This window comes from Esox lucius, chromosome 22, assembly GCF_011004845.1.
Source record: "Esox lucius isolate fEsoLuc1 chromosome 22, fEsoLuc1.pri, whole genome shotgun sequence".
Lineage (NCBI taxonomy): Eukaryota > Metazoa > Chordata > Actinopteri > Esociformes > Esocidae > Esox > Esox lucius.
Genome location: NC_047590.1, coordinates 24,375,024 through 24,402,843, shown reverse-complemented (window position 1 = coordinate 24,402,843; position 27,820 = coordinate 24,375,024). Strand labels below are relative to the sequence as shown.

Genomic DNA, 27,820 nt, shown 5'->3' with positions numbered 1-27,820 from the left:
CTGATTTCTAATTGTCCCATAATCGGATCGCTACTATATATTATGTCTAACTTTGAATACGAGCAGGAATAATTGTTTTGGGGGGATAGTGCCTTACTTGTTCTAAACATTATACACAGATGATGAATTGACCGAATAGAAGCTTGGACAGCAGCTAAAGGGGGGTGATGGTGAACACATTAATCCCCAACCCCTGCCCAGAATAACCGCAGGCAATGTGTACTTTGTGTATTATAACATAGCAATTGTCTCCATGGGTTGAACTGGGTAACTTGATGGAATTGCATTTGCCTTTAGCCCTCTACTAAGTGAATGTGGGTCATGATCCTCTGTATTAATATGATTCTCAAAAATATGTTATGTCTCGTTGACAAAGTTGCTCCATTGATTCTCCCATAATACGACTCGGGAGAGTCTGAGGTATTGTCCCAATTGAAGAGTGGGTAGAATTTAATTTCAACTGAAGACCCACGAGTCGGCAAACAAGCAGGCAGAAGTTGACATCGATACAAACAAAAGGAAATACAGAAGTTTAAAGTGTATTTATTAAATGCACTGAATAACACAGCATCAATCTGCACAATGAAATTCTTGTGACATGACACACAACATCAATGTAGTAAGAATTAAGAAATACATAAAGCAAAAGTATAGCAAAATATATAGCAATAATATACATTAGTGTAAACTAGCAGCAGTTTAAAAAAAAAAAAGTAGGATGGGGGACATGAACAATATGGCAAAATCACGCTAGGATCAAAGAACGTTAGAAAAGCTATGGCAAAATCTTGAATGTGTTTAGTATTTCAGTGATTGGGAGCTGGGAGGAGTGCTGTGTTTGTTGTGATTGGGATCTGGAGGCTATATGTCATGGTGATGTGGTAGAGAGATGCAACTGTGAACAGACCTTACAGATATGGCAATGAGTGAAACCTCAAGTCCCACTTCCCTTGTACCTTTCTTACGACCAAAGCATTTTTATTACCAAATATTATTCTGATGTCCACCGACGAAAATTAGCCAGGTAGGCAAAGCAACACATAGCTTTGTTGAGGTTAAAGTTCACGCTCACCTCAACTACATCACTGCCGAAGATCCAAAGAACATAAGCTGTGTATGGTGGCTATAGGAAATAGTTTGCTAGTACCAGTTTGAATTCACCCAATACTACCAGCCGTTTCATCAGGGTAAAATTTAAAAAAATCAATACTATCGCGACGGATTACTGTGATGACCCCCCCCCCCCCCCATTTCGGGCAGGCTTCGGCATTTGATATCACCGGCTTTCAGACACTATCGCCCAGTTTATCATTCATCACTCACTCCTGTCTTGTCGATCACACGCACCTGATTCCCATCTAGTAATTATTCCAGTCATATATATGTTCCCTCTGCTCCCCTTGTCTTTGTGTATGATTGTTACTTCTGGCTTCTGTGCGCGGTAATACTTTACTTCATGTGTAGTGTCATAACATGGTCATAACTCTGTTATAACCATTTCATAATGTGTCACATCAGCTGACATAAGATGTCATGTCCTGTTAACATGGTCACAACAATGTAATGACATATTTTGAAATATTATGACATATATTGTGTTTTTTTATGACTGGTCTATCAAAACGTAACAAACCATTCTGTAACACCAGTCTTCTTATAAACAGTATTTTTATATTACATTTCATCATAAATGCTATATATCAAAATAATTATGCATGAAGTGATGTCAGATATTTACCTTCCCCAATGCAACGTTTGACTTGGATGCCAGCAGTAGATTTCAGGAGCAGGAAATGACATACTCTTTGAGATTACTGACCAACATAAAGACATGTACTGCTAGGTGATAGCCCTATCTGCTTCCAATGATTATGGTCATAATGCATCTTTTGTGTTGTCATAAACTGTATTTTGTCAGTTCAAGTAAAATGACACAGGATGGTCATAATGCTATCATGAGATTTTCATAAACTGTAGTTTGTCACCTTCCCCAATGCTTTGTTTCTCATGAATAGGATACCAGCACTAGTAGATTTTAGGAGCAGGACATGACATCCTCTTCGTGAACAATGATCAAAATAAGACATCCTCTATGTGACTGACAACCAACATAAGGCCATGTACAGCTAGTGTGTATGATTAATGATCAAGGGCACCGACAGGAATGACAGGGGCAGGGACAGAATTTAATGTTTAGGACACAAACCACGGGCCAAAATATTAATATTAATTACATTACTGTCCAAAACACAGCTCATAAATTCATAACCCATTCAGTCCCAATCTGCCATTACTTAACTGCTACACATATTTAGACGTTCTCTTTTAGATCTGTCCTTCCATTTCTGTGCTCCTAGTTTTGGTTGCATGGTGCCAATGTTTTAGCCAGATAGCTACAGTAATGTAGTTAGACAAATTGATTGGTTAAATGTGAAAAGAATTTAAGCGGCACTATGTAGGATTTTTTGCAATTTGTAGGAAAATTACATTACATCAGAAAGTGGTTCTGCACAAATGCCCGGTAGAGAATCACGTTCCTAATAAAAGTATGAAAAATTTAATTACCTGTACCAAAAAAAATGCTAACTCAGAGTTTGATGATTTTCTTAGCCTTGCAAACGTTAGCTTAGGGTTCCCGGAAGCTAGCTACAGAGAGTTGGTCTAAGTCTTCGGCTTTGCCGTTTTCGTAGTGTATGCTGTAGCAGACAAGGGAGGAACTGACTGTTGCCTGCCATTATAGTTTCTCACAGTAAGCAAACTTTGCTCCTTACATACTTATGCTATATAATATAATACAGGCAAGCGTTCACAAAATAAGCCAAGGAGGAAAGCCTGCCTCTCAGAGGGCGATTGGCTGGAACAGGATTGGCTGGGAATAACATTCCACTGGATCTTAACTTTTTTGTATTTTTGACTGAATAAATCCTATCTAGTGCAGCTTTAAAAATCATACAATGTGATTTTCTGGATTCTTGTTTTAGATTCACAATTCACAGTTGAAGAGTACCTATGATAAAAATGACAGACCTGCAAAATCGGCAGTGTATCAAATACTTGTTCTTCCCACTGTATATACACATATATACACACACATTATCTTAACTTTAGATAAAAGGAGACCATGCTAGTGATGCAATTGATGTTAGTGTAGATTTTATATACTATAGAATGTAATGTGCCATGACCCTCCTGTAATTTTATTTTGAATAAATGACTATATGTTGTCAATTTACTTGATCTGAGAAAATGCAGTTTATGAAAATGTCATGATAGCATAATGATCATCCTGTGTCACTTTACTTGAACTGATAAAATACAGCTTAAGAAAATGCCATTGTAGCATTATGACCATCCTGTATCACTTGACCTGACATAATACAGTTTTTGACAGTACAAAAGAGGCTTTATGACCATAATTATTGGAAAAAGATGCCCTAGACTACACTAGATGCCCTTATGTTGGTTATTAGTCAAAAAGAATGTCTTGTCCTGCTCCTGAAGTCTACTGCTGGCATCCTAGTCATGAGAAATTCTGCATTGGGGAAGGTTAATATCTGAAATCACATCATGCACAATTATATTGATATATAGCATTTATAATGAAATGTAGTATAAAAATACTGTTTATAATAGGCCTGGTGTTAAAGAATGGTTTCTGCTTTGACGGACAAAAAAATTCAATATATGCAATTTCAAGAAATTTGTGATTACAGTGTCGAGACCATCTTATGACAGAATATTACATGTTATGTCAACTGACATGACACATTATAACATAGTTATGACAGAGTTTTGACCATTTAATGACACTACACTTGAAGTAAAGTGTTACCGAATAAACTCCTTAAATTGGCCTTCTGGAATATCTCTTGGTAAGTGAACTTTGAAAAAATATGAATTTTGGATGAATTTTAAGGCATTGTGTTGCTTATATTTACATGTTCTACTTATCCAATCCAACTTTATTTATAAAGCACATTTAAAAACAACCAGGGTGACCAAAGTGCTGTACATTCACACAAAATCAATTACAAAAACAAATAAATAAAAGAAAGCAACTCATACAGATTTAAAAGCCAGTGAGTAGAGGTGAGTTTTAGTCGGGTTTTAAAACAGGTAGACTGAGGGCCAATCTAACATGGAGAGGCAATTAATTCCACATTCTACTTATCAGCACGTGCGTGAGGCTTTATCTGTTAAAAATGATTGTAGTTCCTTATTCACCAATGACTCCTTGGAGCCAATTTTTGCCAAACAGGTGATCTTAGAGATAGGCCAATAACATTCCAATTCACTACCATCACTTCCTTTGAGGAGTTGTAAAACAAAAGCTGTTTTCCAAGCTTTTGATTTAAAGCTGTTTGATTGAAGATATACGTCACTGAACTAGTAATGATAGGAGCAGCACACTTAAATATAAAAATATAAATATGGATTGTAAGCAATTTCTTAGGATGTATTTGTTATCTTTTGGATTAGGACGGGTAGGTCTAGTAATTTGTTGAGTAAGATTTAGTTTGTTACAAATGCTTTTTAGTTTAAACTAAGCTGGCAAGCTGCCAGTCCAGATTGAGGTCTCTGATAATCAATAATTCAGAGTTTGCACAATTAGACATGAACTTTAATGCATATATGGCAATAATTACACTAAATACATATATGGCACTACCTCCACCTCTACCGACTCTGTCTGCTCTGTAGATATTGTACCCTTCTAAAAGAACATCTGAGTTTAGTCTAACCACTGTGCTTCAACACTGTTGTTGCTTGCCCCTTGAGGTTTCAGGCTGCATGTTTTGTGAAAGCACTTTGCGACAACTGCTGATGTAAAAAGGTCTTTATAAATACATTTGATTGATTGATAGAGAGCCAGGATTCAGATATAATCAATATGTTAGCAAGTGATTGTGAGACTAGTATTTCAATAAAATCTAACTTTTGAACCAGGCTTCTAGCAATCAAAGGAATAATTCCAAGGCCAATGTTTCGAGAGCTCATATCAGATAGATTATTCAAGGTGATATTAGATGAGCAACGATTCCTTGTGTTGGTACTTATACCCATGAGTTGAATGGAAACAAGATGACTTCTAACAATACCCTTTTCCCTATGTGAGGAGGTGGCAACACTGTACCTTGACAATAACGTATCAATGACAAAAAGTCCATCAAAAATGTCATCCATATTAGCAGCGGCTGCGCTGTAGAGCTTTGTAAGGCCGGGGAGAGGATCAAAGAGAACAGCCTGATGGGGAAACAACCAACTGTGAGTATTAACCCACAAGGCTGCATATTGTCAGTTCACAAATAATCTACCTGTTTGCCTGTCTGTTTATTTATCTTTGAAATAGGTCACTTGCTAGGTCTGTCTCATGACGACTCCAAGTTCTGCGAGGAGAAGTTTGGACCAACTGGCGACAAGCGTCTCATGTCATCCATATTAACCTCCATCGACGGCTCTAAACCTTGGAGCCGCTGCACCTCAGCTACTATTACTGACTTCTTTGACGATGGCAACGGTAAGGTGTAAATAAGGGCAGGAAAGAGACTAAATGAAACCCAGAAGTAGACTAGATGTGAACTAATGGCTACCAAGTCTTTATTGTACAAGTCAAGGGATCACCTCAATTACTTAGTTAAACTATGATGGTTGGATTTACTTGACATTTCATCACCCTCAGCGTTGTCTGGAATGTACTGGAAGCTTTCATTTTCCAACCTTTCTCCTTGTTCCATTCCCTGCCTGTCTTCTTTCCCATCCACTCATCCTCTCCATGCCTCTCTTTTTCTCCTTCCTCCTCTTTTTTAACCGCCGTCCTCCTTTCTACTTCTCTCCTTCCATTCTTTCCTTGATGCCTTCCACCCTCTCCACAGCTGAGTGTCTCTTGGACACTCCACGCCAACAGATGCTTGGCTCAGAAGAGCTGCCCGGCCAGAGCTATGACGCAGTGCGCCAGTGCCGCCTGGCGTTTGGGTCAGAGTACACAGTGTGCCCAGGCATGGATGTGTGTGCTCGCCTGTGGTGCGCTGTCATACGCCAGGGCCAAATGGTGTGCCTGACAAAGAAGCTGCCTGCCGTGGAGGGCACCCCGTGTGGCAAGGGCCGCATCTGCCTCCAGGGCAAGTGTGTAGACAAGACACGCAAGAAATACTATTCGGTAAGGGCAGGATTACATTATTTTAGTAACCAATCTAATGTCTAACCAACATGTTACTTCTGTTTTTACCCCAAACTTACAAATTGAAAGGTGGGACATGGTGCTATAGGATTTTTTTCTTCACCTTGCAGGCTCAGGGAATTCTTCTAACAACCCTTAAATTTCTGGCCCAGTGCTCCCAACCAGTTCTTTTCCATTTTGTCTGTAGTATAGAGCTGTGATGTAGGGGCATGTGACTTGGCTCAAGTCTGATATACTGCTCCCAGCTAGAGATCATGTTTCAGTCACAGAGTCCTATCATCCTATGGTTCCTGTCTGCCAGTCTTCCCCTTTTTTGGGCTTAATCATTAGCTAACAAGTCCAATCAGGTTTGCTAGCTCTGGACTAAATCAAATACATGGAATTGCGGGGATACCTTTGATATTCCCTATGCTGTTACTGTGTTGTCGTTGTATTTCTCAGCACTCTCCCTGTCTCTTAATTTCTGGCATTAATTCCTTGTATATTCCCCTTGCATAGAATGGAACATAAAGGGCTAGTTTCACAGATGCAGATTAAGCCTAGTCTAGGACTAAAGAATCATGTTCTATAGAAAACTCCATTGAACTTGTTATTTTAGTCCTAGACTAGAGGCCTCTTTCACCTCTGTGTCTGCAAAACTGGCCCAAAGTGTATATTACTTAGTCAGTAGAGGTGAGTTGTAAGGTGTCGTGAGACAATGCCAACAACAGCAATGAGAGACATGCTATAAAACAGAAAGAAGCAGTTGAGAGAGAGAAAGGGAGGCAGGGATGAAGTTAGCTGAAAGTTTAGAGCAGAACCACAAATTATTGAGGTAAATGGAGGCTAAGAGAGAAATGGAAAGAATTTGTTTCTGGAATGTTTACTGCATGTTGTGATTTAGTTTGGATTTTCTTTCACATACTCTCCTCAATGTTGATGGAAAATTCAACACAGATTATTTTAGACTGACCTATACTAGTAATTTCTTGGCGAATTTTGGTCAAACTGGTCTGAAAAACAGTGTTTAGCTGGTTAGGCTGGTTGATAAGCATTGTGTTGCTAAGGGGTGTTTGACTTGGTCCTGAAAGGCTTAAACATTTCATGTTTTTGTTCATACCTACTCATTAATTCTAACAATCTAGTGTACCAGATCTGGATCAGTCCCTGATTAAAAGGAGAGAATGAAAACTGAATGTGTTAAAGCCCTACATGACCGGAGTAGAATTCCCCTGGTTAGGCTGGCCGATTAGCTGGTGATACTGGTTACCAGCCTTTGCAATCTTTTTTTGTCGCAGGTGTCGCCGCAGTAGTTTTGCTGCAGCTTTTGCTGTATTTTTTCTTCTAACCAAAAGTCGCTCGTCACTAGCCAAAACACAGGATAACGTGCTAGCATTAGGTATTTTCTAGAAGAAACATTCATTATATAAGGCAGATGGTACCCACCCAAATCTTGTGGGTGCTTGGATTTTATCTCAACATTACAAGGGAGCCTTGAGGAAGTGACTGGCTAAACCAACCTCAGCTAAAGTAACCTCTGATTTTAACATGCTGTCCCATTGCTATACCTCTGCCTTACTTAAAGAGACAGATTTTGTTAACGATGTAACCTCATTTTGTAAAAAAAAAATTGCTGTAGTTTTGACAGTGAAATGTTTACCCATTCTTGCTTAATATAGGATTTCAGGGTCTCCGTTGAATGGGTGATATGTCTGGATTGCTGGCAGGCCAGTTTAGCACCCGGAGCATCTTACTATGGAGCCATGCAGTTGTAATATGTGCAGAATGTGGTTTGGCATTGTTTTGCTGAAATAAACCTGAAAAAGACGTTGTCACTAATGCATCCCCATACCATCACAGTTTCTGGCTTTTGAATTGCGCACTGATAAGAAGCTGGATGGTCTCTCTGCTCTTTAGTCCGGAGGATGTGGTATCCATGATTCCCAAAAATAATATAATACATTTTGATTCATCAGACCACAGGACAGTTTTCCACTTAGCCTCAGTCCATCTTAAATGAGCTTGGGCCCAGAGAGGGTGGCAGCGGTTATGGATTTTCTTTATGATAAGTTTCTTCTTTGCATGGTAGAGTTTTAACTAGCATTTGTGCATACAGTGACATATTGTGTTCACAGAAAATGGTTTTCAGAAGTGTTCCTGAGCCCATGCAGTGATGTCAACTGGGATGCTCTTTTTATACCCAATGATGTTACTGACCGGTTGCCAATTCACCTAATTAGTTGGGAGATATTCCACCAGGTTTCTTTAGCATTACACAAATACTCACGTCTTTTTTGCCCCTGTCCCAGCTTTTTTAAAACATGTTGCTGGCATCAAATTCAAAGTGGGCATACATTTTTCAAGAAAAAATAATATTTCTCAGTTTCAACATTTGATATGTTGTCTTTGTACTATTTTCTAATAAATATAAGGTTTAAATGATTTGCATATCATTGCATTATGTTTTTCTTTACATTTTACACAGCATCTTAACTTTTTGGGAAACAGGGTTGTACATTCAAAAACCTAATTAAAACCTCTGTACATTTTAAAACTAAATGTTTTAATATCTTTATTCAGAATAAATGTAAAATAATATTTAAACAGGGTTCCCGTGGCTCCTTAAAAAGTCTTAAAATACAAGAAACCAGGCAAGCCTAGTTCAGCCAGACTGCAATAGAAGGCATTGCCCTCCTGAGATTCGAACGCAGGTCACCCACATGAAAGGCTGTGTCACTAACCACTACACCACAGAGCTCTACATTTGATGGGTGTCAGTATAGCCTTGTGTCTATCTGAACAAATCCTCATTTGCCACTGGCCGTTTTAACTGCTTACTGACCAATCGTGAATGATATTGATAAGTTGAACTGACTAAAGTTTCTTACTAAGTTCACCTCCACCACAAATAGCGTCTATGGACTGTTAGCTTTTGCCACTGGCAGTTTGAACAGCTTACTAGCCAATAATAAGCTTTTTCAGTATCTACTAACTTACTGGAATAGTCATGAGAATTGAGCAATTGCTAGCGAGACTGAAGATGAACTATTCCATGCCAGAAACAGTCACAATATTAAAGCTGCAAGTAGTGTTTCAGGGGGCCAAGCGGAGCACAGGAAGCATCTCACTGCATTCTCTCACTAGAGAAACGTTTTGCTATTTAAAAATGCCCAGTGCCGCTAGTAGTCAGGATTTCTATTCAAAGAAAAGGAAATCAAAAAATAACAAAAAGACCTTGAAACCAGAAAATGTATTATTCTCCTAAATATATGAGAATCATGATATTACAGAGGGGATATACACTCACCTAAACAATTATTAGGAGCACCTGTTCAATTTCTCATTAATGCAATTATCTAATCAACCAATCACATGGCAGTTGCTTCAATGCATTCAGGGGTGTGGACCTGGTCAAGACAATCTCCTGAACTCCAAACTGAATGCCAGAATGGGAAAGAAAGGTAATTTAAGCAATTTTGAGCGTGGCATGATTGTTGGTGCCAGATGGGCCGGTCTGAGTATTTCACAACCTGCTCAGTTACTGGGATTTTCACGCACAACCATTTCTAGGGTTTACAAAGAATGGTGTGAAAAGGGAAAAACATCCAGTATGCGGCAGTCCTGTGGGCGAAAATGCCTTGTTGATGCTAGAGGTCAGAGGAGAATGGGCCGACTGATTCAAGATGATAGAAGAGCAACTTTGACTGAAATAACCACTCGTTACAACCGAGGTATGCAGCAAAGCATTTGTGAAGCCACAACACGCACAACCTTGAGGCGGATGGGCTACAACAGCAGAAGACCCCACCGGGTACCACTCATCTCCAATACAAAAAGTGCCAATTGGGCATCTTTTAAATGCCACGGCCTACCTGAGCATTGTTTCATGTCCATCCCTTTATGACCACCATGTACCCATCCTCTGATGGCTACTTCCAGCAGGATAATGCACCATGTCACAAAGCTCGAATCATTTCAAATTGGTTTCTTGAACATGACAATGAGTTCACTGTACTGAAATGGCCCCCACAGTCACCAGATCTCAACCCAATAGAGCATCTTTGGGATGTGGTGGAACGGTAGCTTCGTGCCCTGGATGTGCATCCTACAAATCTCCATCAACTGCAAGATGCTATCCTATCAATATGGGCCAACATTTCTAAAGAATGCTTTCAGCACCTTGTTGAATTAATGCCACGTAGAATTAAGTCAGTTCTGAAGGCGAAAGGGGGTCAAACACAGTATTAGTATGGTATTCCTAATAATCCTTTAGGTGAGTGTATATTGTTGTGTGAAGGCTGAAAAGTACTGAGTGGATATACATTTCTGAAATACAACATTTGGAATATCTCAGAGGGGAATCAAACCATTGTCAGAATATTGAAGAACAGGGATGGCCCCACCACACCACAAGGGTACTGGTTGTCCCTACAGCTCTCTATCCTCTCCAAACGTACATTTTACGCCAGCCATTACAATTTTGCTGAGATAAAGTAGGCAACAAAATGTTTGTTAACAGAACTAAAGTGTACTGTTGTACAAAGATTATTATAGATGGCTAGCTAATAGCTATACAACCTACTTATAACAAAATCAATGACTCCAATCACTCCATGGCTGGTTCCTTTCTTTGGAAAACAATAACAGTATAAAAGGGTCACGTAATACAATTATTCTCGCAAATAAATGAAAATCATGGTTTTTCAGATATGAATTGTTGTGTAAAGGCTGAAAATCATCTAGTGAATAACCATTTATGAGACACAGAATATGGAATGTCTGAGAAGGGAATCAAACTGGGGTCAAAATATTGAAGGACCGGGATGTTCCCACTACACCACAGGGCCTGCTGGCAGTCTGAATAGTCTCAACGGGTTGTGATCTATAACACACACAGATGCATATTTCCACCAGAAAATCCACCAGAAACATTTACAATAATATAACTTTTAAAGACAATGGTCCAGTCATCTTTCACACCAATTGTCATCCAAATCCATTCAGCTGTTTCAGAGGAGGTGTCGTTTAAGTTTTTTTTATCAACGGCAAAATCGTGAGAAACATCGGTGATGTTTATAGCGCCCCCCAAGCGCTATTTCGGTATGAGAGTTTTCCTGTCCATTCCTAGCAGACATATTTACGAGTACGTTTAGTTTCATAGCTGTTTGATGTTCCATTTGGGATTAATGGACGTCTAAAGTCATAGACCCGCCCAGCTCAATTTCATTAGCTGATTTCGGCCGTACTATTTGAGATACCAACTTTCAATATATAACTTTTAAAGATAATGGTTCAAAGGTCCTTCACACCAAACGGCATGCAAATCCGTTCAGCAGTTTCTTCAGAGATGTTTTTCACCAAATTCTAAATGAAGAAAAATCCAAGGGGCGAATTTGAAAGACCCCAGAGACTTTTTTGGTCAGCATGAGAAGGGGTATATCTGGAACTTGGTTGCATGTCTCTACGGCATTCGGTTAATGAGATCTAAGCTTCACTTTTTCCATTTTCGACTGAATGCTACAGCGCCACCATGAAGAGTATGGGTACCATGATGGCCAAGGTCCTTTGGACCTTGGCCATCTACAATCAGGCAAAGTTTGGAGCGTTTTGAACAAGAGGGGACCGAGCTATGGACCTCTGAAAATGTCCCTGGAGAATAATAATAATAATAATAATAAAACTTACAAACATAAGAAAGTTCCAGCAACTTCGTTGCTTGGCCCCCTAATAACTGTATAAAGTTTCAGCCAACTAAGTTTTTGTAAATACGGAATAATTCACAATACGTACTTCGCTTCATCTGCTAGGAGATACAAACTCGGGACCTATAGTTCACAGGTCCGCTTCTCTAACCACTATGCTATTTAACAAGGGGTAGTCAGTCAGTCAGTCACTCACTAAGACACATTCGCTCTTTTTAGCTGGCTCCGCTTACGCGGTCCGGCAAAAATCTGAGAAATTAGAGTCATTTATTGTCTTACATTTACTGTACATTTGCTGTAGGTATTACATTTGCAGACGGTGCGTTTAAGGCTAATGGAAACATTGTCACGCACTGTGGCAAGGTAGGTAAAACGTCTAATTAGTGTGTATTTGTTTGATTAACTTAATATTAGAAAATCAGAGTCATCAGTAGTTGCTGGATAGGGATGAGCCAAGATGGTCCCCCTAGGATGTCTCCAAAAACACAAGAAATCATTGAGTTACACATTCAAATACAAAATGTGTACAACATTGTTACTTCAATACAAGCAAAAAAAGGCCAAACCATTTTTATCAATAAAATAAATGATAGAAATTTTATTGGGGTGCTGTGTCCTGTCTTTAAATGTAACTTCAGCATTTTGGGCAAGAAAACAGCTAAACTATCCTCGAGACGAGTACACTTTTAAAGTAGAATTGACGAAGACGTTCTGTCATCACATAATTTGTTGACTAAACAATTATCTTCACTTCAGTGTCTCCTGATTGTATTTTATTTTTATTTTTGTAATTATTTTTGTTGAACATTTTGTATGTCATAAACTCTTGTTTTCCTACTCCTGTTAGGAGAAGTAGTGTGCTATTTTATGGAAGTTTGCACTCGAGTCTATTATTTTGTGTGGTATCTTTTGAAGACAGTTTGTAACTTGTCAGTATTAAGTGTTTTTAAGTTATTATTTTTTTGTGGTTAATGGAATGTTCGATATTACATAATTCAATTTGAAAAGTTAAATCATTTTGACTTAATTGAGTCATGAGTTTCCACATACATAATAATAATAATAATAGTAGTAGTAGTAGTAGTAGTAATTAAATGATATATACACACAGAAACATAAATACACACACAGTAGCCCAACAGTGAAAAGTTTTAAAAAGTAAGGCAATATTTATTTTATCAAAAATACAGTAATATTGTGAAATATTATTCCAATAATACTGCAGTTTTATATGTGAATATATAGTCAAGTGTAATTTATTCCAGTAATCAAAGCTGATTTTTAACATCATTAGTTCAGTGTCACATGATCCTTCAGAAAACATTCTAAAATAGTTAGCCTACTGATGTTATCAATTTGATTCTCAAGAAACATCAATTTTGAAAATAGTTGTTATTTTCTTCTTCTGAAAACCAATATATACAACAATTCAAAGATTTTGGTTAAGTAATGTAGCCTATATAAAAAACATGTGTATAAACACAGCAAACCGATTATGGTGCCTGTATTTGTGACAATTTTTATATTATTAACAAAACACAGCATACAGTAAGTAAAAACACTTACCTTGAAGTTTATGTTGCATCCACACATCCTGTGATCCGCATCAGTTCGTAAAAAGTTGAAAATGCACAGGATAACAGTAACCTATAAGTGATTATTGTGATTTGGTTTGCCGATTCTTTAGGTCTTACCTTGTTACTTCAGCTAGCCTACTGTTAAAAATAAGTGGGCTGGTGCACCGTCTATAATTCTCTCTCATTCAGTGTCTTTCCCATTCAGTTATTTGTGCACAAACGGAGCACGAACAAACGAGAATTTCGAGCGTGTGGGGGCTGGTGATGTCATCGTCTATAATTTAATGTCAAATATTTTAAAACCCAAAGCAGCACAAACGAAAATTTTACCGGCACAAAAGAACAAGACAATTCTTGGTGAATTTGGAGAATGTGGGGGGGCTGGTTGACCTTAGATTGACCTACAAATATTATTTTAATATCTAAAATACTGAAGCAGCACAAACAAAACTTTTTACAGCACAAACCAGCACAAACGGAGCACAAACGAACAAGACTATTTTGGGTGAATTTGGAGAATGTGGAGGGGCTGGTGACGTCATCGTCTATAATTCAATGTCGAATATTTTAAAAACCAATGCAGCACAAACAAAACTTTTACCAGCACAAACCAGCACAAACGAAGCACAAACGAACAAGACTATTTTGGGTGAATTTGGAGAATGTGGAGGGGCTGGTTGACCTCAGATTGACCTAAAAATATTATGTTAACATCTAAAAAACGGAAGCAGCACAAACAAAACTTTTTACAGCACAAACCAGCACAAACGGAGCACAAACGAACAAGCATAGTTTGACAACGTTTTGTGTTGGTGGGGGGGCCAACTTCACGCAGGTTGACTTACTGGGTAAGTCTGACTTACTGCCGGCAATGCGGACAAAGCTCCTGCGTCGGTCGTACAGGGACCTGACAGCCCTTAGCAAAGGACCCAGGACCCCATATTCCCAAAGCACTCTCCACAGGATGCCGCAAGGGACACAGTCGAATGCCTTCTCCAAATCCACAAAACACATGTGGATTGGTTGGGCAAACTCCCATGAACCCTCCAGCACCCTGTAGAGGGTATAGAGCTGGTCCAGTGTTCCACGGCCCGGACAAAACCACACTGTTCCTCCTGAATCTGAGGTTCTACTATCGGCCATATTCTCCTCTCCAGTACCCTGCCATAGACTTTCCCGGAGAGGCTGAGAAGTGTGATCCCCCTGTAGTTGGAACACACCCTCCGGTCCTCCTTCTTAAAAAGAAGGACCACCACCCCGGTCTGCCATCCCAGAGGCACTGTCCCTGACCGCCACGCGATGTTGCACAGGCGTGTCAATCAAGACAGCCCCACAACATACAGAGACTTGAGGTACTCAGGGCGGATCTCATCCACCCCCAGTGCCATGCCATCCGAGGAGTTTCTTGACTACCTCTGTGACTTCAGCCCGGGTGATGGACGAGTCCACGTCTGAGCCCTCATCCTCTGCTTCCTCAATGGAAGACGTGAAGGCTGGATTGAGGAGATCCTCGAAGTACTCCTTCCACCGCCCGACGACATCCCCAGTTGAGGTCAACAGCTGCCCACCTCTACTGTTAACAGCGTTGGTAGGGCACTGTTTCCCTCTCCTGAGGCGCCGGACAGTTTGCCAGAATCTCTTCGAGGCCAGCTGATAGTCCTTCTCCATGGCCTCACCGAACTCCTCCCAGGCCCGAGTTTTTGCCTCCACAACCACCCGGGCTGCCGTCCGCTTAGCCTGCCGGTACCCGTCAGCTGCCTCAGGAGTCCCACAAGCCAACCAGGCCTGATAGGACTCCTTTTTCAGCTTGACGGCATCCCTTACTTCCGGTGTCCACCTCCGGATTCGGGGATTGCCGCCTCGACAGGCACCGGAGACCTTACGGCCACAGCTCCGAGCGGCCGCTTCGACAATGGCGGTGGAGAACATGGTCCACTCGGACTCAATATCTCCAGCCTCCCTCGGGATCCAGTTAAAGCTCTGCCGGATGTGGGAGTTAAAGATCTCTCTGACAGGAGACTCTGCCAGACGTTCCCAGCAGACCCTTACAGTACGCTTGGGCCTGCCGAGTCTGTCCAGTTCCTCCCCCGCCATCGGATCCAACTCACCACCAGGTGGTGATCAGTTGACAGCTTCGCCCCTCTCTTCACCCGAGTGTCCAAGACATACGGCCGCAGGTCAGATGAAACGACAACAAAGTTGATCATCGACCTACGGCCTAGGGTGTCCTGGTGCCACGTGCCACAAACTGTGACTAGCACAGAAGTCCACTAACTGAACACCGCTCAGGTTCAGATCAGGGGGGCCGTTCCTCCCAATCACACCCCTCCAGGTGTCACTGTCGTTGCCCACGTGGGCGTTGAAGTCCCCCAGTAGAACGATAGAGTCCCCAGTCGGAGCACTTTCCAGCACCCCTCCCAGAGACTCCAAGAAGGTTGGGTATTCTGCACTGCCGTTCGGCCCATAGGCACAAACAACAGTAGGCGCAGGGAAATGACCCTCTCGTTCACCGGGGTAAACTCCAACACATGGCGGCAGAGCTGGGGAGCTATAAGCAAACCCACACCAGCCCGCCGCCTCTCACCATGGGCAGCTCTAGAGTGGTGAAGAGTCCATCCTCTCTCAAGGAGTGTGGTTCCAGAGCCCAAGCCGTGCGTAGAGGTGATCCTGACCTCTAGTCGGAAACTCTCAACCTCACGCACGATCTCAGGCTCCTTCCCCGCCAGGTGGAAGGAGGTGACGTTCCACGTCCCTAGAGCTAGTTTCCGTGTCCAGGGATCAGGTTGTCTAGGCCCCCCCCTTCAACTGCCGCCCAATCTTCTCTGAAACAATCAGTGTTAACGGTGTTCAGCAGAAAACATCATGATTAAACATTCCCCCAAATCCGTTGAACAATGAAAACCCGTCCATATCATGATTCATGCTACAATTTTAACAGGGAAAGTTTATACCTTTAACAGGGTAGGATTCACTATTCAAACATACTGGGATAGCCATGATAATGTCAATCATTAAGCATCATCACAAAAAACTTCAAAGTCCAATATTGGGATTTTCATTGTACAGAGTTTCCCACCCGTCTTGCGAGAAACAAAACTTCATATATATAAAATCACTATATCAGTTAATTTACAAAAATCCTTGATCATAAGGAATTAATCCAGTTTCCAATCAAGTGTCCTGTAGTTCTTGTCTTCAGTCTTCTCTGTTTTGTATCAGTGATGTATCAATTATTACAATCAGTGTGATATGGACCCAGCAAATTGCCTGTGTATGGGGTGTAGTGGAATAGTGAGTTTCCAAAACTTCACTAATTCAAGATTAACAGTGTTATCTTTCCAGTCAACTTGCCCGTGGTAATCTGACCTGTAGAATGTGGAGCCCTTCAGGACTCAGTTGGATTCTCCTCTCATCTCGCTGTTGATGATTCACCTAGAAATGGATTGTGAAACCAAGTGATCTGACCCTGGCATCACTCTGCCATGTGAGTGGTCAGGAAGATTTGGAATAGATTGGTCCAGTGTGGTTGCAAAGCAACGATTAGTGTGATTCAACAGTCTGTCACACTATCATCCACTGGGTATTGTTCTGTCAACTACCAACAATGAAGACAATAGATCAGTCCTGAAAACTTGTGGATGTCAGAAGTTCCATCATAAGAGTGAAGCTTACACCTTACTACGGCAAGTTTCCATAATAGTCTTTGTCAAATTTTCTTTTCCATACAGAACTGGCTTGGTTGATGTTTGATTCCTTGTGCTATATTTAAGCCCTAAAGCAACTTGCAGTGGAATAAGCCTGTCAGACATGACTTTGCCTAGCCACATCATAAATGGTTAAATGTATTCTATTCAATCATTAACATGCTAGACCTTACATTGAACAAACAATTTCCAAATGTAAAAATGTAAAACAAATCGTGTAAATGGAAGATCATTCCATGGATATTCATGTCACCGAGCAGCAGAAGGCGGGGAGATAATGCAATGGTGAGTAGTTCAGCTAGCTCAGAGAGAAATTATTCAGTAGTTTTAAGAGGATGGTAGAGTAGAATTGTGGTAAGGGAATGGGATGATATATAAACGATGTATTCAACTAAGAGAAATAAGAATAGAGTTTGGTTATTTTATAATTGGATTTGTGCAAAACAGTGAAGATATGTATGACTGTATGCTTGTTAGGTTTAGACATCAATGTGCAACATGGCCGCTTGTGTGAAGGAATTATAAACCATGTAACTTATTGACAAATCTGTCTTACATAGCTAAACAGTACTCAAATGTGACTTTACCTCAGTGCATTCCCACAGGTCTGCGAAACTGTCTATCATGCATTTAGAATCTTTTTAAGTTTCTTGGCACATATCTAAATAAATGATCAGAGGGGCCTCTAGAAGATAAGCTGCTCAACTAAATTGTAAGGGGCGAAAAACTCCAGCCCAAGTTTCAGTGGTTTACCTGCTATAACCACCACGGCGAATGTATTAGCCACAGCACCCAAAGTTAGCATTTTCAAAGGTCAATAGCCAAACTACCTCATGATAAACATATTACCCTTGATTACCTTCAAGTTTAGGGATATTATAAAAAAAAATTCTCATGTTTATTCCAAATAGAAGCGGGCATTCAAACCCTAAATCACAACCTTTATGCATATCTTGTATTAAATGCCTATGAAAACATGCTATTTACCATCAAAGTGCTTTTCAATGGACAGAATTTCTAGGCGCAGCCAGGGGCCGGAGGGTGTCAGGTTTGGGGACCACACAATTTCGTCTCTGCTCTTTGCAGATGATGTTGTCGTGTTGGCCCCTTCTAACCAGGACGTTCAGCATGCACTGGGACGGTTTGCAGCCGAGTGTGAAGCGGTGGGGATGAAAATCAGTACCTCCAAATCCGAGGCCATGGTCCTCAGTCGGAAAAGGGTGGCTTGCCCACTTCAGGTTGGTGGAGAGTGCCTGCCTCAAGTGGAGGAGTTTAAGTATCTAGGGGTCTTGTTCACGAGTGAGGGAAGGATGGAACGGGAGATTGACAGACGGATCGGTGCAGCTTCTGCAGTAATGCAGTCGATGTATCGGTCTGTCGTGGTGAAGAAAGAGCTGAGCCGCAAGGCGAAGCTCTCGATTTACCAGTCAATCTACGTTCCTACTCTCACCTATGGTCATGAGCTTTGGGTCATGACCGAAAGGACAAGATCCCGGATACAGGCGGCCGAAATGAGCTTTCTCCGCAGGGTGGCCGGGCGATCCCTTAGAGATGGGGTGAGAAGCTCGGTCACCCGGGAGGAGCTCAGAGTAGAGCCGCTGCTCCTCCACATCGAGAGGGGTCAGCTGAGGTGGCTTGGGCATCTTTTTCGGATGCCTCCGGAACGCCTTCCTGGGAAGGTGTTCCGGTCCCGTCCCACCGGGAGAAGACCCCGGGGAAGACCTAGGACACGCTGGAGGGACTATGTCTCCCGGCTGGCCTGGGAACGCCTCGGTGTCCCCCCGGAAGAGCTAGAGGAAGTGTCTGGGGAGAGGGAAGTCTGGGCATCCCTGCTTAGACTGCTGCCCCCGCGACCCGGCCCCGGATGAAGCGGAAGAAGATGGTATGGTATGGTGCTTTTCAAACTACACCTTGTGACTGCTGTCGTTCAGCAAGATGGACAAACAAAATGCGTCTTCGTCCATTTTGATTTTTTCCCACCTTATGACTATTGTCCTCGCTCAGCCATCTTGACTTTCCTTTGTTCCAAATTCTTCTGTACCCATTCACGGCTTCCTCAGAATCCATCTTGCCTAGCTGAAAAACATTCTGTTTCTTTCTGTCCAATCTGATTTCAGGATGGCACCTCCTGTGGCTGGATCATTGTTCTGTGACACTAATGGTGTCACGTTCCATTGTCTTAATAAGGTGAAAGCAGGGGGGGAATGTATGATATGATAATTGATTATGATGGAAAGAGCTGAACTGAGAGTTCAAAGCAAATAAAATTTGTACTTATAGGTAGAGTTTCTCATTGCGCGGCGCGTGAGCGGCATGCGGCTCACCTAGTTTCAATTGGCAGCTCATGCGGCTGAGAATAATAACAGTAATCAAGAAGTTCAGTGTGTGAAATTGGCATGAAGGTGGCAGCATAATAGATTTATACTACAAAATCCCCAGCAGAGACAAGTACAAAATCTCCAACAACCAGCTAGGTATTATTAGCCTACCTACTCTCTTAAAAAGGATCGATTTGTAATCAAACAAAAATGAAAAACTGACGCAGACAAACACATTGACAAAATGAATGAACAAAAAACAGAACAACTTGCTCCAACTGGAAATTAAAATGATGAGGAAGATGGAGAAGAAGGACAACAAACAGAACAACATGCTACAACTGGAAATGAAAATGATGAGGAAGATGGAGGAGAAGGGACAAGAGGCTAAAGGCTGATCAAATTGAGCATCTTAAGAAAATGAGAAAAGTACGAGCTATACAAGATGAACCCCGAATATTTCAAGAGAAGTGGACAGAGTTTTTATTTGTACTACATGGTGTTTAATATGCAATAAAACCTGCTCTGGTTTCAAACGCAGCAATTTGTAACGCCATTTCAGAACGACAGATGCTAAATTTGATGATGCATGCCTGCCTGGGACTAATGTCGTGGAAATGACTAAATGGTAAAAGGCACAGAGACTGTAGATTCTTTTCACAAGTAAAGCTTTATTCAAGATTTGCAAACCTGGAGCAGTTAAGAACACTCAACGGAGTCAGGTCAAAAGCTCTCCATTGAAGGTTGAGCTCAGGCATATGTACATTCAGTAGAGCCCAATGTGTCCCCCTCCTTTGCATAGTTAGTCTACATGTCTTTGGCTTAGAAAGATATGTTTACAGCCCTTGAGTAGTTTAACCAAAACTATAGCTATCTGTTGTAGGCACATCCTGTACAAGTGAGCGGAGTCGAAACACAATGGCCTTACTGAATGACTGGATTATACTTAGAACAAGCAATATGATATTAATGTACTATAGAATAAGACAAAAAAAGGTTAGAGCAGCTTACTTTTGTGCATGGCGAACAGCAAAAACTAATTCACAAAACAAACTTCATGTCCGAGCGTTTGACTGAGGCATCATTTGAGATTGCATGGATTTTAGAAATGTTATGCTTTTTGCCTCTGCAAGGCCAAACTAGAGGAGAGGACATCCTGAATGCACTTTTGTAATTTTTTAACGAGAACAATTTGAACTGGTTTGGTCTCGCATCTGTGTGCTCGGATGGCACCCCCAACAAGCGAGGGAAAGAGAAGGGTCTTATTGGTCTGATGAGGAAAAGAGAATAAATTCACAACTTTTTCACTGAATCATGCACCAGGAGGCACTCGTATCAAAACTCAAACACAACGAGTTGCAAAATATGATGCAACTGGTTGTATGTTTTCAAGAGCACTGAATCATCGACAGTTCTGCCTGCTCCTGGAGGAGTGTGAGACAGAGTATGGTGACTTAGTGTTGCACAACGAAGTGAGATGGTTATCTCGCATCAGAGTACTTGAGCGCTTTCTGAGCCTCCTTCCAGAAATACGCAAGTTCCTTAAAAGCAAAGCAAGAAATGAGCCAGAGTTGGAATACCCGAAGAGGATAATCGGGCTGGCTTTCCTGACTGACATTACATGCCACCTGAACACACTGAACCTCCAGCTCCAAGGAAGACCGAAACATCCAGCTAACGTGTGGTCCAAGCATTCCAAACCAAAATAACAACACTGTACATACCTGACAAAGAGTTTGTTCACTTCCCAAAATTGAGAGCTGTCATGAAAGATGATCCAGAATTATTGCAGCACTTTAACCACAGTACATTTGTGGAAGTGTTGGAGGAGCTTAGGGGAGAATTTGAGTCAAGATTCCAGGATGTGATGGAATATGAGGAGATTTTCAATTTCATTGATAACCCCTTTTATGTGGCTGTGTCCTCTCTGACCCCAGCCATCACACTACTCAACCCTGCTGATCGTGCTGCACTGGAGAGTGAAATAATTGAACTACAGACTAATGACACACTGAAAGCTGAACTCTTCTGGAGCATGGTCTCCGAGTCACACTTTGCTACCGTGAAACAGTTTGTGCAAAGCATAATGTCCTTTTTTGTCAGCACATATACATGTGAATCAACATTTTCTACAATTAACATTATAAAGAGGAAACAGAGAAACAGACTGACCAATGCACACCTGGACTGCCTTACAAGGATTGCCACAACTGACTTCAAATATAACATGAAGAGTGTCAGGCAAATGCATTCACACTTCCGTTCATCTCACCGTTAAGGTAAGCCTATTATATATTTGACTGGTATTGGCTGCTGCTGACCATTATCTGTACTGTATACTACTTCATGACTATGATATATTGAGGTGCAGTAGGCCTGTATGGGTTATACATTGTGGCATAGGAAGACACAGACAGATTAGCTAAAAATAAGTGCGGCTCTCCTATTGACCGTGTCCTGCCAATGTGGCTCCATTGGAAAAAACTGTGAGAAACTGTTGTAAGGTGTTACATGATTTTTTCCCCCCTGTTTGCATAGTTTGCATAGTTGGCATTGGCATCTGTTATGTTTCACATCTTCCATTCACAGGACTTGTTTTTAATTTGTTTATTTGGAAATTGTTTTGTTAGATGCAAGGTCTAATATTTTAATGGTTGTATAGAATAAATCTAACCATTTTTGATTTGGCTAAGCAAAGTCATGTCTGACAATCCTTTTCCACTGCTAGTTGCTATCGGGTATAACTATAGCACAAAGAATCAAACATCAACCAAGTCAATTCTGGATGGAAAAGGAAAGTTGACATAGCCTACTATGGAAGCCCATTTGCTGATTACTGTTGCGCTTTGACTGAACCTGACTTCCTGCGGATAAACAGATGTTCTGTTGTAATCTAAACATAACAAGCATATGGTCATACAATTCTTCATTGTTTTGCACAAATCCAATTATAAAATAACCAAACTCTCTTCCCTCATTCCTCTCATTTGAATACATTGCTTATAAATCATCCCCCTCACCACAATTCTACTCTAACATCCTTTTAAAACTGTTCCCGCTGTCTGACCAAAATATCCTGAATTTATCTTTTTCCTCAAACCGACCCTACAATACTGAGCAAAGTCTCATCTCTTTTTCGCAATATAAAAGCTGTCGATCACCTGAAACTCTGATGCAATCTGCTCTGTCCTTCCCCTGAACCATGTATCCAATATACCTGAAGATCTAGTTAACCAGTTCAACACTACGCTGTCTGTCTCCCTCAACTACATGGCCCCACTCCAAACAAAACATGTTTCCTTTACATCCTCACCCTTTACACCTGAGCTCCGGGCCATGAAGCAGGTGGGTCTTGAGCTCCGGACTAGAACTGGTTTAACTGTCCATGCTGAACCCTATAAGCTTCACCGGTCCCTTTATAGAGATGCCCTCCTTGTTGCCAGGACCTCTTTCACCTCTTTCAACACCATCATAACCTCCAACACAAATTCCTGAACTCTTTGTTCCACAGTCAACAAACTTCTCCAACCCGGCAGTGAGGCCTCCACACCCTCTTCTCTGCTTGCAAATTATTTTCTTAAGTTTTTCAAGGACAAGATCACACACATTAATTAATCCTTGGCTAATACTTCTCCCTCATCCCCTTCTTCCACAGTTAATTACCTCCCATGTCCACCCCCTGTTACAAACCCATCTACATACTTTTATCCCGGTTGACCCAGCATATATCTCTAAACTTATTGTATCATCAAAAACTACTACCTGCTCCTTGGATCCCCTTCCTGCGACTCTCATCAAGGCTTGCCTTCCTGCCCTCTGTCCATACATCACTCAAATAGTAAATCTCTCTCTCTCCCACGGCACTGTCCCCTCAAACTACAAAACTGCTCCAGTCACACCCATCTTGAAGGAACCTGGTCTGGACCCCACCAATTTTCATAACTTACACCCCATATCCAACCTCCCCTTCCTTACAAAATCCTTCGAAAGAACTGTTGCCTTCCAACTGCATTGTCACCTCCTCAATAACTGTTTATTTAAGCCTCTTCGATCTGGGTTCCATACAAACCACAGTAACAAACCTCCCCTCCTCAAAGTTGTCTGCAAACTCCTCATCTCTGCTGATGCTGGTGCCCTCAACATCTTTATTCTCCTCAACCTGAGTGCTGCAATTGATACAGTTAGTCATCAGATCCTCCACACAAGGCTCAAGGCTCTGGGTGTTGAGGGAACCACACTCTCCTGGCTACACTAATTCCTCACAAACCGTACCCACAAAACATCCCTCAATGGCCATAATTCGGATTCAGCTGCAGTCACACAGGGTGTCCCTCAGGGCTCTATTCTTGGCCAAATGCCTTTGACTGCCGCTGAAACCTTAATACATGCATTAATCTCCTCCTGCCTAGACTACTGCAACACTCTTCTTTCTGGCATCAACTCTTCATCTCTTCATAAGTTACAAATGGTCCAAAACTCAGTAGGCAGACTTCTCACCCACACCAAGTCCTGGCAGCACATCACCCCTATTTTCCAGGAATTCCACTGGCCCCCAGTGCATTGATTATAAAATTATTCTGCTCAGCTATAAAGTCCTTCATCAGCTTGCTCCACACCGACCGTCATTACCAACTGTCTCAGTCACTCCGCTCTGCTACAGCTGGTCACCTCATCATCCCCTGGTCCAAGCTATGAAGTTTTGGAGACAGGGCTTTTTCTAGGGCTGCTCCAAGGCTTTGGAACACTCTTCCTCAATTAATCTGTGACTCTGAATCTGTTACCATCTTCATCCACTGCCTCAAGCCTCATTTTATCAAACAAGCCTCCCCTAGTCCCTGCCCTTTCCCTTCATCCAATGTCATGTCCGAGTCCTTTGATTTATGTTTATCTGTGTATTGTCTAATCGCTCTCCTCGGATGTTGGTTGTTTTGTACCTGATGTAAAGCGTCTTTCAATGTATTATTATTATTATTATTTAAATTGAAGAAAATGTGCAATCTGGCTAGTAGTAGCTTCAATGCTGAAACCTGCTAAATGCTGCTTGCAGCTGTAATTGTAAAATATAGTGTCAAGGCCTTAGATGAGAGATCAAGCTGTGTTGCTCTGTTTGTTATAGTACATCACTCAATCTAATTGAAAAAGCTGTTTGCGTTGGCCCTGGCCAAAGACACTTGCCTCTGGTTTCAAAACTACCTTAGTGACAGAACAGCAGGCTATTGTAGCTGATGGAAAAGAAAAGCTTTGAATGAGTAAAAGAAGGGTTCAATTCTGGCTTTACTGGCAGAGGGATACAGTGAGCGTCAGGTTGCTTCCATCCTGAAAATTTCAAAGACAGCGGTTTATAAGAACAAGGTCAAGCAACAGACATTGGGGACAACAAAGCTACAGACTGGCAGAGTACAAAAACGACTGTCCCCTGACTGAGATGACCGTCAACTAATTCAAATGTCACACAACAACCTTAGGATGACATCAAGTGACCTACAAAAAGAAAAGTGCATGGCGAGGACGTTTTGAAACAGGCTCCTAGGGGCTGAAGTTGTGCAAAGCTAGAAAAAAGCCCTTCATCAATGAGAAACAAAGAAGAGCCAGGCTGAAGTTTGCAAAAGACCATAAGGATTGGACCGTAGAGGAATAGAGTAAGGTCATCTTCTCTGACGAGAAATTTTCAGCTTTGCCCAACACCTGGTCGTCTAATGATTAGACGGAGGCCTGGAAAGGCCTACAAGCCACAGTGTCTCACACAAACTGTGAAATTTGGTGGAGGATCGGTGATGATCTGGGGATGCTTCAGCAAGGCTGGAATATGGCAGATTTGTCTTTGTGAAGGACGGATCATGTGATGTCAGGGTTCAGATAGAAAACACAACGTATGAGTTTTTAGTTCCTTTAGGGTAACTCATTACCATCACATGATCGTGTGTACGATACTACCACAGTAACATACCTTGTTAATATTTATGCACTTCCCATGGCAATGAGCAAGGTACGCAGTATCGATCCCCCCACACAAGGAACAATCAATCAGTCTAATTTATTCGTAAAGCCCTTTTTTACATCAGCAGTTGTCATAAGTCCTTTTACAAAACACCCAGCCTGAAGCCCCAAGGAGCAAACAACAACAATGTTGAATTACAGTGGCTAGGAAAAACTCCCTAAGAAGGCCAAAGTTTAGGAAGAAACCTAGAGAGGAACCAGGCTTAGAGGGGTGACAAGTCCACTTCTGGCTGTGCCAGGTGAATGTTAAGAGTACAAGTTATAATAATTAAATCTAGGCTGAATCCAGAGTCTATTAAACTTAGTATAGGTCAGAGCATGTCCAGATGGAAAAGCAACACAGAATCGAACAGGTGAAGGCAGGGGTGGTGGGTGGGCGTGCACCCACATGCTAGTACAAGCTCATTAACCCACTGAGTTAGTAACCTGATGATTATATAGACAGGTTGCAATCTGACATGTGATAAGAGCGATCCTGCATCAGCTGATGCGTTGCTGACAAATTACCACTCAGGTTTCCTAGCTGAACTGGCTACGCTATTTTATTCTACCAAATATTGATTTCAGAACTCTTCCGAAGTTAAAACATTTGTATTTTGTTGTTGAAAAATAGATATACATTTGTTTACTTTGCATTATTTGAGGCCTGAAAACAATGCATCTTCTTTTGGCTATTTTGACAAGTTGTTATTTTCTACAAATAAATATTCTAAATGACAATATCTTTATTTGGAATTTGGAAGTAATGTTTTCAGTAGTTTATAGAATAAAACTGTTAATTTTACTCAAACACATACCTATGAGTAGTAAAACCAGATTAACTGATAATTTTGCAGTGGTCTCTTCATTTTTTCCAGAGCTGTATGTACCATTTGCAAAGAAAACATGAATGAGCAAGCAAAACACATCTTTTATTTCTTATGGGATTCACATTCAACTGTAGGTCATAACAGAATGGCACAATCAAAAAGCAAAACATGACAACAAAGACAATTTTTACTGACCCCTATTCAAAGTCCTGCATACCCTCATTTCTTAATACTGTGTATTGCCCCCTTTAGCATTAATGACAGCGTGCAGTCTTTTGTAATAGTAGTCTATGAGGCCCCGAATTCTTGCAGGTGGTATAGCTGCCCATTTGTCTTGGCAAAATGCCTCCAAGTCATGCAAAGTCTTTGATTGTCTTGCATGAACCGCATGTTTGAGATCTCCCCAAAGTGGCACAATGATATTAAGGTCAGGGGATTGTGATGGCCACTCCAGAACCTTCACCTTTTTCTATTGTAATGACTGGATTGTCAGCTTGTGCTTAGGGTCATTGTCATGCTGGAAAGTCCAAGAGCGTCACAATGCACAGCTTTCATGCAGAAGAATGCAAATTGTCTGCTAATATTTTCTGATAACAGGCTGCATTCATCTTGCCATCAATTTTCACAAGATTCCTGTTCCTTTAGAGCTCACACATCACCAAAACTTCAGTGAGCCACCACCGTGCTTCACAGTGGGGATGTATTCTGTTCAATATATAGGCCTTGTTGACCCCTCTCCAAACATAGTGCTTATGGTTGTGACCATAAAGCTATATTTTGTTCTTGTTACTTCAAATTACGGTGTGCCAGAAGCTGTGAGGTGTGTTAAGGTGTTGTTGGGCATATTGTAACCAGGCTTTTTTGTAGCATTGGCGCAGTAAAGGCTTCTTTCTGGCAACTCATCCATGCAGCAAATTTTTGTTCAAGTATCGTCGTATTGTGCTCTTTGAAACAACCACACCATCTTTTTCCAGAGCAGCTTGTATTTCTCCTGAGGTTACCTGTCGGTTTTTCTTTGTATCCTGAACAATTCTTCTGGCAGTTTTGGCAGAAATCTTTCTTGGTCTACCTCACCTTGGCTTGGTATCAAGAGATCCCTGAATTTTCCACTTCTTAATAAGTGATTGAACAGTACTGACTGGCAGTTGCAAGGCTTTAGATATATTTTTCTATCTTTTCCCATCCTTATAAAGTTCCATTAACTTGTTACACAGGTCTTTTGACTGTTCTTTTCTGCTCTCCATGGCTCGGTATCTAGCCTGCTCAGTGCATCCAGATGAGAGCTAACAAACTCATTGACTATTTATACACAGACACTAATTGCAATTTAAAAAGCCACAGGTGTGGGACATTCATCTTAAATTGCCATTTGCAACTGAGTGTGTCACCTTGTGTGTCTGTAACAAGGCCAAACATTCAAGGGAATGTAAACTTTTGATGAGGGCCATTTGGGTGATTTCTGTTATACTTTATACCGCTGTTATTGTCCTTAGTTCCTTGATCAAGAGCAGGAGCTGGTAGAACTATTGGGTCAGAAATCTGCAACTTTCTATTTA

At 41.3% G+C, this 27,820-nt stretch overlaps 1 protein-coding gene across 1 annotated transcript in view; it reads left to right on the top strand.

Moving 5' to 3' along the window:
* The window catches only part of LOC105030501 (A disintegrin and metalloproteinase with thrombospondin motifs 5), a 46,997-nt gene that overhangs the window by 8,093 nt on the left and 11,084 nt on the right, over positions 1-27,820 (top strand). Inside the window, exons 3-4 of the mRNA XM_010904393.3 lie at positions 5,351-5,518; positions 5,874-6,157. Of these exons, the coding sequence (XP_010902695.2) occupies positions 5,351-5,518; positions 5,874-6,157 (452 nt within the window). The remainder of the gene's footprint in view (positions 1-5,350; positions 5,519-5,873; positions 6,158-27,820) is intronic.